General features: G+C 43.3%; 1 protein-coding gene across 1 annotated transcript; it reads left to right on the top strand.

The window, feature by feature from the left end:
* The first annotated feature begins 262 nt into the window (after positions 1 to 262).
* On the top strand, positions 263 to 1,570 carry LOC147659422 (uncharacterized protein F54H12.2-like). The gene has a single exon (XM_086951754.1). It carries the CDS (start codon positions 263 to 265, stop codon positions 1,568 to 1,570), a length of 1,308 nt encoding a protein of 435 aa, XP_086807880.1.
* The last annotated feature ends 11,874 nt before the right edge of the window (positions 1,571 to 13,444 follow it).

Raw genomic sequence — 13,444 nt, 5'->3', positions numbered from 1 at the left:
TGGTAGGGTCTGTGAAGTCTGCTGTAGTTGAACGTATGAACAGACAACCTCAAGAAGGGTCAGGCCTACTGTACAAGCCCCGCCTCAGTATTAAAAGGAAGAGGAGGACATCCAAGCGCCGTGGACCGCCTGTGCCCTATAAAAAAAGGAAACGCTCTTCAAAAAGAGCTCACAAAAGAAGATCCCCAAGGCAGAAGAGAGCTACGAAGAATAGAGCAGCCTCTAGCCTTAACATTTTCTAAAAGGAGTGACACGCTAAAAGATGGCTTTTGTACACTGCGCTTCGGGCGAATGTGCCAAGTCCGAGTTAGATCTGTTCTCTCTAAAACCAACACAGACCAGTATCGAAAACAGTTTTTTCATGGAGGTATCACCCTTAGCGGCCCTGACGCCACTGGCCCCTATAGAGTTTTACGTATCAGGGTCCACTGATATGTATCTAGATCTCAACAATACTCTGCTACATGTGGTGTGTAAAATTGTGAAAGCAGATGGATCAGATATTGCTGCAACCGCTAAAGTGGCTACCATTGCTTACCCCATAGCGACCATGTTTAATCAGGTGGATATTACCTTGGGTGACAGACTCATCACGCAAAATGACAATATGTACACCTACAGGGCTTACATGGAGAGTATCCTGAACTACTGCAGCGATGCCTTGGATACACAACTTTCAGCAGGTCTTTTCTACAAAGATACTTACGATAAATTTGAAAACACTGCCCTGGATGGCCCCAACACCGGCTTTGTAAAAAGAGCAGGGTTTGCTGCAGAGAGTAAAGAGTTTGACCTCCTGGGGCGAATACATTCAGACCTCTTCTTCCAGGATAAACTAATCGTTAATGGCATAGACCTCAAGATCAAACTCAACCGTAACAAAGATGCCTTTTGCCTCATTACTGGGGATGCCGAACACTATAAACTGCTCATACAATCTGCAAGCCTGTATGTAAAGAGAGTGAATGTATCACCAACAGTCAGATTGGCTCACGCTGAGGCTCTACAACTATCTAATGCTAAATATGCCATTGAAAGAGTCTCTATGAAAGTCTACAGCATACTGGCGGGGACCAGATTAACACAGCAGCAAAATTTGTTTCTGGGGCAGCTACCAAAACTTGTAATTATTGGGTTTGTTGACAATACAGCTTTTAGTGGCGCATATAACTCCAACCCTTTTAATTTCAAGCACTATGGCATCAACTATGCGGCCCTAGTTCACGAGGGAGCTGTCATACCTGCAAAGCCATACACGCCTAAATTTGGAACTGGATATTTTATTAGAGAATATCTCGGATTAGTGTCGATAACTGGGAAGCACCTGCGTGATTCAGGGGTTGTCGTATCACGTGAAGGATATGGCGCAGGCTACACGCTATTTGCCTTTGATCTGACCCCAGACATGGAAGATGGGGACCATTACAGCCTGGTTAAAAATGGAAATCTAAAAGCTGAATTCCGCTTCAGCGCGGCCCTAACTACAAATGTGAACATGGTCGTTTTTGCTGTATTTGATAGTGTCATACATGTTAATCACGCCAGGCAGATTCTGTTTGACTATCTTTGAAAATAATACAAAATGGACACTGTTCAGATAAGAGCCTTCTTAAGCCGCCATAGAGACGCTAAGAAATACTTTTTGAATGTTTATCCCAGCGATGGCTTGCCTAACGAGATAAGTTATGAAAGACCCCGATCTCTGGTCTTTAACACAGATCCTCATCATGAACCAGGAACTCACTGGGCTGCTATGTTTTTTGACAATGACAGAGTAACTGTGTTTGTGTTTGATAGTCTTGCAGAGTTTCCGGAGCACAGCATCTATACAAAACCTATATTCAAGTATTTAAAAAAAGTGGCTTCTAGAGTAGAATATAACAAGTTGCCGGTACAGGATTCTCTATCTATAACGTGTGGGGAACATTGCATATATTTTATCTGTAAAATGTCAGAGGGTCTAACTTTTAGAATTTTTTTTAATTTATATTCAAGTGATAAAGCCAGCAATGATAGGAGGATGCTTCAGCCCAATTCATTCTGGAAGCCTCACCGGTAGTTCTGGTGTTGGCAAATGTCCCTGCTCTATCACAAGGCAAAGTAGAGTCCAATCAGGATCTAAAGGATAAAGCGTTATATTGGCTCACTAACAACATGTATATGTCAGAACAAGGGTTCGATAAGTTGGCAGGGGACATTGTCATGTCTAGGAGGGTATCTTGGATCGGTAGCAAGCCTAAAAAATTTAAAGGGGATTGCGTCATTCTAAACTTCGCAAATGCGGAAGTTCTTCCAGACATTTTGAGTAATGTTTTTCCACCCCAACGTCGCAGTGGCTCCATTGTTCCTCTCACCCTCAAGTTCTTTTTTGATGAGACTAAGTTTGGTACCTTACCTAAAATTCCCAGTTATAATAGACAAACTAATACTAGTAGCTGGAGAGGGGCCACCAGACTTCGACATCCTAATGGCTGGTTTCAACCTATAGCATATCAGGAGCCAGGAAGATTCCATCGCCCGATTGAGTCAAACACCAGGCCTGTCTTGGCACAAGAGCCAAGAGGTAATGTTTGGCGTTCTGGCTTCCTGGGTGACGATCGTAATGCCCGGGGCTTTAGGCCAACACACTGGCTGAGAAATGACCAGTTCCTGCAACACCCAAATACTCCACAACCCATGTGGAACTCAGTTCCATATGGTCAGGGTCAGGTAGCCACCCCGTTTGAGTGGGGTTTTAGTACAGGTAATAGGTTTGCCCCTCTATCTGACTTAAATACCTGCGATTGACTTGAACCAGGAGCCGAGCAAGTAAGGGAGGTGTCAAATGATCCATTATCAGCAAGTGGTGGTCTGGTATCGCAACAAACGGTTGAAGGAGAATCAGAGGGCGTAAATGATTCAAGGTTACCCATTGACTCATGTAAGATCATAAGTTGGAACATAGCAGGTTTAAACGCAAAACGCCAGGATCAAGCTTGGCTGAGCTTTGTCTCAAAATATCACATCATCGCCCTGCAAGAAACCTGGGACACATCTAACAACCTCTGGTGGGATGGCTTCACCAGCTTTACTAAACCTGCAGTCCCCAGTAGAGCGGGCAGAGCCAAAGGGGGCTTGGTGATTTTATTTTCATTAGCCCTAAAAGGTAGCTATAGGCAGATCAGCGTTGACTCTGATAACATCTTAATGGTCGAGAGGGTGATCAACAAAGAAAGCAGGACATTGTATGTTAACTTTTATAATTCCGGGAACAGCGAATATAGTGGCTGTAATATCGCCAACTTGGACAATATTTTAAACACAGTATCACAGGATATCAATTTAGCTTTTGAGTTTATTTTATTAGGCGATTTTAATATTCATCCATGTGAATTAGCCTGCAAGGGAAGAGATGTTAACGAGGCTGATGACGCAGCCATACGGGGACCTCACTTCGAACATTCTGCAGATGGGAAGGAGCTTGAAGAGCTACTGGCTAATTTTGACTTGCACGAACTTGACTGTGGCCTGAGAAATCCAACGTTTACTGGCGCCCAATATGGAACAGTGATCGATTATATTTTTGTTTCATCAGGCATTTTAAATCGGTCTATGACCTACTCCACAGTCTCTACACACTATAGTGACCACAACCCAGTTCTACTCGAAGTGGCTTGGGGAGCCCATATGGGGGCACCACCAGCAATTACTAAAACGGCACACCCCCTGAGGACCTCTGACCAAGATAGACGAGTAAAGTGGGCAAAAATAATTCCGGAAAACTTTTATGAAAAATGTTACCCTAAAATCAAAGCTCAGGTGGAGCTCTGTAGAGATCCGGGCACCCAAGGGAATATCAGAATAGCAGCTTATGAGGCAATATGTGATCAGGTCTCTAAGGATCTTCTTGCCAAACCTATCCAGGGAGCCCATGGACATAAGCGATGGTTCGACCCTGCATGCTCAAAAGCCCACAGAGAACTGCTGGCGGCACTTAAAACTGTTCCTAGGGTCAAAGATGACATTTCGAGATTAAGGAAAGCCTATAAAGCAGCCATAAAGAACCGTAAAGACACTATTAAACGTGAATCATGGGATAATCTCCTTTCAGCGGCAGTACTGAAGGACAGTAGGAGATTTTGGGAGATCATCAAACAGCCCTTATTTCTTGATGATAGTAATGCTCCCATGGATTGCGTGATTACGGACGAGTCTTGGCTGTCTTTTTTTGAAAATGTATATGGGGGTGACGATGAAGGAACTAAAAAAGGCATACTCCATAACACAGATGTTCACCCTATTATCTTCAATCCTCAAGAAGTGGAAAAAGCTCTGCTGGCAACCACTAAACATAAGGCACCTGGTCCAGACGGAGTACCCTCTGACTTTTTCATGTTCTCACCTAAACTGTGGGCCGAGGTCATGTCAAACGTGTTTAATGCAGTTACCGGTAATTCAGCCCCCGCCTCATGGGCCATATCTACCATCGTCCCCATCTTTAAAAACAAAGGACGGCGGGACGACCCCGCATTTTATAGACCCATATCCCTCTTGGACTCAACCGTAAAAATCTTGGGTAGAGTCCTCTTATCCAGATTGAGGGAGAACGTTGAGGGTTGTGGCGGGTTGTCCGATCTGCAATACGGCTTCAGAGAGAGAAAAGGGACCATTGAACAATGCATTAACCTGCACTTACTCATCTCTAAGTATACGGTGGCTAAGGAGGGCTCGGTGTTTCTTGCATTTATGGACCTTTCGTCGGCGTTCGACCTTGTTAACAGGTCAAAACTGTGGGCGATCCTGTTGGACATGGGCATCGATGAGGCTTTGGTTACATTCATGGCCGCGTTGCATCAGGAGCTCTTTGCAGCCGTACGAGTGTCAAACAATGGTAGATGTACTCCACTGTTTAAATCTCTAAAGGGGGTACGGCAAGGTTGCATCTTAGCCCCCACGCTTTTTACCATCTATATCAATGGCCTGGGGGCACATCTGCGTGGCCAGGACGCGGACGTCCCGTATGCAGGAGATGTACAAATCCCGGCACTCCTGTACGCGGACGACGCGGTGCTGATAGCCCGCACTAGTGTTGGACTTCAGCTCCTATTGGACGCCTTCGGATCTTTTATGGATAAGTTGGACCTGAAGGTTAACGTTTCTAAATCACATATGATGGTAATGGGGCGAGAGTGTACCAAAAAAAGTCACAAATCATTTTTTTGCAGAGGGGTCCCTGTTTCAAAGGTAACTACATTCCCCTATTTGGGCGTTTTGTTTGACCAAAAGGGAACATGGGGGCCACAGATAAGAGCAAAAAGGTTGGCCGTAACTAGGTCTTCCTCAGCGATCCTGGGCTTTGCGGGTAAGTTGGGAGCTAGGCCCATGGAAGCCCTTCTGAAGATCTATAAGTGTAAGCCTGTGGCTATTGCACTATATGGATCTCCCTTGTGGGGCTATGTAAATCTTGATCCTATCCAGAGAGCAGAAAACAGATTTATTAGATCCCTCCTCTCTGTACCCCAGTCAGCCCCAACTTATTCGATTCATCAAGAGGTGGGCTTACCCTATTTGTCGGATTTATTGAGCTTAGCGCCCTTGGTCCTATGGCTGAAAATGTGGTTGAATGAAGATCTCCCACTGAATCATAAAATACTGAAAGATGTTCTTTCTTTAGACAAACATAGGAGCATTCCATGGCTGGCCTATCTAATTAAATCATTCACAGACTTGGGTCGCCCAGAACTTTTTTCATGCCCAGAAAAAATCAGGGCCTTGGACATAGTTCATATAAAAAAGGCATTCATGGAAAGGAAGGAAGCGCAACGCGAGGATGTCGAACTACTGAAGCCTACAGTTAGGTCACATAACCTTTTGGTTAGTGCTCCCTCTCTTGCACCTTATCTCAGTTTCGTTACGTACCCTTATCATAGGTTTTTACTGACAAAGTTTAGGTTTAACCTGTTACATTTTTACTTAGGTTCTTTTAAGCGATGGCAGAAACCAGACCTAGCCCCACCTTGCAGTTGTGATGATTTCTCGGTGCAGGACACAATGCACTTTGTCATGTTCTGTAGCTTGTATCATGAGCAGAGGAAAAAATATTTGCTCCCCATCCTGAAAGAAGCGGGTTTTACACAGGTACGCCCGGCGCTGCTTCATCTACAGCTTTTGACAAACCCCCGTACAACCTTCTGCATTGCAAATTTCCTAGTGGCTGCTGCTAGGGTGAAAGCTGCTGGTCAAATTTCGCCTTAGCAATTTTGTATATAGTATTTTAAACTTATATGTAGTTTGATGCTTTTTAGGAAAACGTAAGGTTACGTATGTATCCTATGTTATGTTTTATTGTTTCTGTTTCTTTGTATGACTTGGAATAAGTCGAATAAAGATATCCTGACTGACTGACTGACTGATAGGCTTGTTACCCGCTATATGAAAGAAGGCTTGAAACCTATTCCTAGCATTGTTACAAATGAATACACTATTTGCCAAAAGTGTAAAGTTTTATAATGCATGTTTGTGTAATGCTCATGCTCAAAAATAAAAAAAATAATTAAATTAATAAACGTTTGTATTTAAGAAACTACTCAGACTCTGTGTTTTTACTCAGCAATAAGAAAAAAAAACAAAGACAGTAGAGTGTTGAAAAGTTATAAATGTTTATTACAAGAATTTTGAAATATTCAGGAATCACACATGTAAAAGTTGGTACAGTACACCCTCTTTATATACAAAATATACAATCATGCAGTAACAGGACATAAGCAATTACTTAATATGGGACCCATCGCTTTGTTTTAAATAGAGACTTTTTAGCCTCCAGAGGCACATCTCCAGGGTTATTTGCAGGGATTAGCTGAGGTAAGAATGGAGACGTGGCTGAATTTGAAGGGGTGTGAAAGGCCGATGATAGCGGCGGGGATGCAGCACCGTAGCTCATAGGTTGTTTCAAAAGTTCAAATTGGCGGCGATGCCCAGGGTTAACCACGAGCGATGATGGAATGTTGAGCTCCGCAGCAGCTCTTAGAAACTGTTCCCATCCTCTTGGGGCTGTCTGTCGTGAGAGTGCTTTAGGATGTGTGAAACTTTTGATCAGATCATACATATGTGACCCAACAACTGACTGCCCCTTGTAGACGAACTCACAGCGGTCATTCCAGGATGTTAGGTCTTTAGAATCAGCCATTTTACTTAACAGCATCTGCGCAGCCCCTCTGTACCTTTGACTCACGTTCTGTAGCAAGCTCTCAACCATAGAGTCAGGGGAGCCTTGTGGCTGCGCTATTGGTGATGGTGATGGCTGGGTTGGGGCGGATACCTGGGGTTGCTCGTCATCAGCAGTATATAAAGTCAGTTTGTTTTTTTCAGTCTGCAGCTGCTTGTAATATTGCAAGAAATTCTGGAGAGCTCGGGAGTAGAGCCCCGCTTTAGCTTCAGGCTTTAAGTCTGTGCGGGCCAAAATATCTTTAATTTCAGCATCCAGGCGGAGCGTTTCAGATCTCCTTATGTCCCATGTATCATTTGTAGAGGGTGCCAACTGTTCCAGCTGCTGTTGTGGCACTAGATACATTTTCTGAGTGTAATCCATCAGGTTCGGGTCAGTAGGCTTGTAATTAGAGGTATAGCTATACCCAACAGAGCCCCTATAAAGCCCCCTGACTGCTTTACTAGTTTCTTCTTTGAAGTAAGGGAGACCCTTTTATTACTAAGCTTCTTGATGAGCTGCCGCCTCTTCTTCAGCACCTTGTACTGGCTAGTTGAAATAGGTACATTACCTTTTAGGGTGTTTAGAGCAATTTCTGAAATGGCACCAACTAAGTCGTCCGAAGCAGCACATAGTATGGCTTTTCTCTGAGGGGGGCTGGCTGTAACACATTTTTAGGAGGGCCATATTACGTCGCAGTCGGGCAGACATTTTTTAACACCTTATGGTGGAGCGCTTTGTGGATAAATGGGATCTAGGCATTTTAGTGCATTTTTTTATAACCTTTGGGTCTAGGTTTAGGGATGTAGGCGACCGGTAGCTCAGGCGGGAAGATATCAGCCCTCAGTCTGTAGTCTTCTAGAGTCCTGGGTTTTAAGTCCACCAATAAGTAGCCGTGGGGTTTAGTGGTTGCATCGTTAAAGGCTTCCATAAAAAACTGGGTGTTCCCCGGATACATTTGTTTAGCTATAACTGTTATTTGCTGTTTATCCCTGGGGTTTTTAAATAAAACTAGGTAGGAAGCGTTGAGGGCTATAGACCGGCTGCTCTTACCCTTGTAAAACAAGTTCTGAACGCTGTAAAATATACTCAGATTACGGTGGTGGGAATATTGAGTAAAAGCTCGCTCTATTTCAGGATGGTCCCCGCCTTCTTGCATAAGATCGTCTACAATTACCATATTCACACGATCTTTGGGTAACAAGTCATCGTCGTTAAGACTAGTAGGTATCCCTTCTATAAATCTGATGTACGGAAACTGGTGGGTGAGCTCCCTATAAAAATCTTGCCAGCAGGAATAAAGCCAGACAATATTATCAGGCGTATGGGATAAAACGCTCCGACCATTTTCTAATAGTTTTTTTATGAAATAGCTTTTGCCGCAATTTGATGGGCCCGCTATAACACATGAAAAGGGGTGTTGCAACCTGGTATCCATGCTTGTAGAGGTTCTCAGCAGTAATGTATCATTAGTAACCGTAAGGGACAGTTTTGTAGTCTGACCTTAAGACCCGTTTATCAAACACTACCGCAATGTTTTATGCAAAAGCTGGGTTGAGATTTCCCATCTCTTTTTGTTCCGCACTATAGAAGGCTGACTTACAACAATGGTTTTGTCACAGGGGTGAATGGTCTTTTGGGCATACTCATGCACTAGATTCTTTAGACTGTCAAAATTTATTTTTATGGTATTCTGAAAATGTAATGTTATACCTTTGACTTTCATACAGACTTTATTGTTAGAGGTAATGTAGTTGTACGATTTGGGCCCGGCTGAGGCGAACTGAACTATGAATTCATCCTTATCTAGTTCACTAGTTAAATCCCCTAGATAGTCTCCCAGAGGCGGGTCTTCGTCCCCAGCTTTGCTCACAAAAATAACAGAGTCTATGTCATGATACAAGCACCTCTCCTGTAGTTTATCTAACAACTTGTAAAGCTCCAAACGAGCGTGCGCTGTTGTAAAACAGGCTATAAAGATGTTTATATTGTTACTGGTTGTGGGGTACTCTTTAGCATGTTTCCAACCCAGCATGGCTGTATCATCGTTAATAAACTCACAGGTGGATATGTCATAATGGGGTGCAAAAAGGTAATTAAACAACTCGTCAGGATCGGTAATGATGGTTGTGTTTGGGAGGTTGGTACGTTGTGCAAATTTACCCCATAAAGAATTGAGGCATAACTTTGCCAGCTGACGCTTGGCGGGGTTGACTTGGATAAAATCGGGTCTCAGGTTTATGCCTTCATGAGCATAGTATTCAGAGATGTACTGTTGCTTGGAGGCAGCATCAGTGCACCATTCTGGATACCCAGAGGCCTCCTGCTTGTCTCTGAGAAATAAATTAATATACTCAGAAAAAAGCTGCGTTGTAGTCCTTTCAGAGTGCCAAATTTCAAATATTTTACCTAGCCTGTATCCTTTCTTTAGGGCCTCTTGAACCTCTATGCTACACCAGGTACCTGTCAACATCCTCTGTGCTTCAGTGTGGGGACATAAGTCGGTCTCTTTACTTTCAGCGCATGTTCGGCACAGGGGGAACATGAGCTTACTATCCACTCTGTAGGGTAACACTGGAAAGTAAAGACCCCTGGGTGGATATATTTCACACTTAACTAGGCCAAAGTATGTGTCTAAAGATTTAAAGTCGCGGTATATAATAGTGGGGTGTCCTTCGGGTTATAACTTCAGTTTGTTGACAAATGGATACAAGCTTGTGAAATCATAGTAGTGTATTTTCTCCCCCGGACCCACAGCTCTGTACAATTGTATCGCATTTGTACGGCCCCCAAATAAGGCCTGACGGGGATCCAGATGTTCAGGTAACTGTTCCCTCTTGAGAAAAAGATCTAACTCGGCGTCTGATGCCAACATGTCAATCCACTCGTGTTCCCAAAGTGTTCTCATAATGAAGCCCTGGTTTTCAATATCTTGAGCTTTCATCAGGGTGCGCCTATAGAGGTGACCAAACTTTGTGCCCAGCAGTTTATTAAACGCATGGGGCTTGTAACATCTGGGGCATCCATGATAAAAGCAACCATTGTATTCAAAGGCTGTTGGTCTCCCATTGATTACTGCGTACCCATCCAAGTAGTAGGAGCCAATGCGATATTCACCGCCCTGTAAGGCGTGCTGAATGCAGATGTTTTCTTTGTTAGAGATGTACATAAGCCATTGTACTGATGGGGTGGAGTAACGCTTTTGTTTACCATTATAGAGATCAGCTGGTACTAAGGCTATGCTTTGAGGCTGTAAAAACATGTGCTTATAGATAGACATGCACATAGAAGCTAGCGTGATACTTTGAAAGGGGTCAATGTACTCAATAGATTCACTCTCCCTAGGCGTGTTGGGGTTGGTCACCACCACCTGTTTAGTCATGTCAACAACTGCATCTCTGAAAAGGTTACAAGCCTGGCGTAGGATCATAACATCCGCCTTACAGTAGGCTTTTAACTTGCTCTGAAAATTAAAGGTTTTGTCACTGTTTTCACTATACCATTGTAAAAAGTTAATTTTCTCATCAGGCATCATGTACTCAACTCCGTAGCTGTGTGTAGGTGGCATAGGACCCTCGTAATTTTGATTAGCCCATGTGTTAAAAAAATGGGGGAAATAACCTTTACATCCAGGAAAGCCAAAAGCTTTTGGCAACTTACTTAATTTCATGGGCAGAAAATTTAAGGTGTCTATAAAACGTATTTGTAAGGTTACAACAGTTACAGACATTAACTTAGAGACCTGGGTGATGAGCTTTACAGGCATCTTTTCACTAATCAACTTCTGTAAAATAAAAAAGGAGTCATACCCCTTTGAGTTATGAGCCATCATGGTATACCCCTTATATCTGGGCTGCGTGAATGTGACTAGGAAATCACTCACACAGGACCGACCTTCAAACTCCCAGTTCTCATCCGAAGTTAGATGATGAGCGTAGATATAATTGGGCTCATGCACGGATGTTTCTTGGGTGCACTCTATATCAAAAATGATGTAATCTTCTGTTTTAGGGGGTTGACGTGCCTTGCGCATGAAGCACAGGTGGTCTGCACCAGGCTGAAAAGACTCTTTACAGCGGGGACATTGCATCCCAGGGCAATTGTGGTCTTCTGCGACGTAATGCCCACATCGAGCACAATCTTTTTTACGTTTGCACCTGATAAACGTGTTATGCGTGGTCAGACATTTTTGTGAGCGACAGAATAGATTACAGATGCCGCATCGCACCTGCTGCTCCGCTATAACTTTGCATCCAGCTGTCTGACACATTTTACAATGCATTTCACAGTCATGAGCTAGATGATTGGTGTAAATGTGATCACAGTGGGCACACAGATACTTAGCACCTAAAAATCCTTTTAAATTCAGGATACCATAAAAATGGTTTTCATGGTGAAGAACATAAATGGTCGTGTTTTTCAGAGGCTTGCCGGATGTGAAGTATCGCCATGTGCCGCTGTTGTACAGAATTTTTACTGTTACTTTAAAATAGTTCTCAAAAAGCCCTAGGTATCCAAAACCAACAGGTTGATTTTTAGGTACATTAAGAGCTGTGTGGGCTGCATTAGATCTAGACAAGATAACAGCATCGCTAGTTTCACGGCTAGCCAAAAGTCCTGCTATGCTGGCAGCCAGACATGTATTAGCTTCAGGGTTGTTAAAATCAAGCAGCCATTTTTGTTTCTTTCCTATGATTTTACTGAACAGAATAGTCTTTAATGGTCTAGAAGTACCACCTCCTGCACGAAATCGGACAACTAGAGCTATGACTCCAAAGGTTCCATGAGCGATTATCCCAGTTTTGCTTTGCAAAAGATTAGTGAGGTTCTCTAAAAAAAACTACATCATCAAAGACATCACGGGCTCCTATAGTTGTGAATAAAGGACTATTGAGATCTTGTCCTTGAAACCTCAGCTGAAAAAAATCATTAGGTCCTGTATCCTGTAACATACGCTCTATGAGTGTTTGTATAGCTTGATGAATAGCTAGAATGCCTTGTTCTAATGAGGCTATACGGTCAAGATTGACAAACCTAAACTCCTCATAGTGTTCTGTAGCATTAAATTTCCTGGCATGACGGCTGCACCTTCTGACGCTCTCTAAATACACATGCTCTAAGTCTTCAGGCTGTGGGCTGTTGCTCCATGGCAGTATTACAGGAAGGGTTTCTTGGGGGGTCTGTCTGGATGCCTGAGCCGCTAGTTTTTTAATTCTTCTTCTGACATGTATTCGCGCTTTCTTTAGGCTATTTGTTAATCGGCGACGGACCCTGGCCCTATTAATCCATTTCTGTTTGTTCTTAACCCTTGTGTCTTGGGGTATCCTCCCACATCCTGATTGAACAAGAAAATTTGTAAATTGGGACTCCATAGGATCCTTTTTACACCTCCTTATTGGTACCTGTGAGGGCTTTAAACAGCCGGTGTTCTTTTCCGCCTGTTTTGTCTTCTTCACTGTTCGTAAGATTAGCTACGCGTTATTAAGTATCTTGCGGATCGTTTTTTTATATTTTGATACATATGCAGCTTTAGGCTTAAACACCTCATTAGAAATGCTTTGGGCTATCTCAGAGTCTAGTCATAATGGTATGAGCGCTAGGTGCTTAGCTGTTGATTCACAGGCTGTCACAACACTGCTTGCGCATATATTCGCAGCTTGATTCATCTCCTCCAACACTTCGCTTATAGGCCGGCTCTTGTTTTTTGCTTTCCCATGTTTTGAGATTATAAAGCTTACCCTAGCTTTTACCTGCTTGACAGCCTTTTGCATTTCATTGATATTGGTTAGTAAAATAGTTTTATAAACTATTGCCGAATTGTCGCTGTAGGCGAGTGTATCTATTAATGTGGGGTTTACATTACTACAGGGCCTCCTTTGGATCGTTCCCTCATCACTATTAGCAGTTTTATTATTGATACCGGCGCTGGTATCTGTTAAAATTGGGTCCAGCTGCAGACACCCCGGGGTATTAACACCTATTAAGTGACTCATGGTGCTTCGTGGATTATCAAGATTATTGCTGCTGGGCTCTAAAGAAGCAGTATCCCAATGCGAACAGCCTGGAGCGGATTCCTTAGGGCTAAATGCTGATTTATAATACAACTTTTCAACCCCCTCCAAAGCTATACTATGGTCTGAAGTGGGCGAGGACAATATTATTACGCTAGAGGGGGGGCTCAAATGTCGCCATGGGGGCTGGCGGCGACCATGGCTCAAAGAAATTTAAAACCTCGTCCTGATAATATTGGGCCTTAGTGGT

This window comes from Lissotriton vulgaris, unplaced genomic scaffold (genome assembly GCF_964263255.1).
Source record: "Lissotriton vulgaris unplaced genomic scaffold, aLisVul1.2 SCAFFOLD_10125, whole genome shotgun sequence".
Taxonomy (NCBI): Eukaryota; Metazoa; Chordata; class Amphibia; order Caudata; family Salamandridae; genus Lissotriton; species Lissotriton vulgaris.
This window is presented reverse-complemented; position numbering and strand designations above follow the sequence as displayed.

Excerpts from the sequence above, each read along its gene's own strand:
- LOC147659422 (XM_086951754.1), top strand. The coding sequence starts at position 263 with ATGGCTTTTGTACACTGCGCTTCGGGCGAATGTGCCAAGTCCGAGTTA.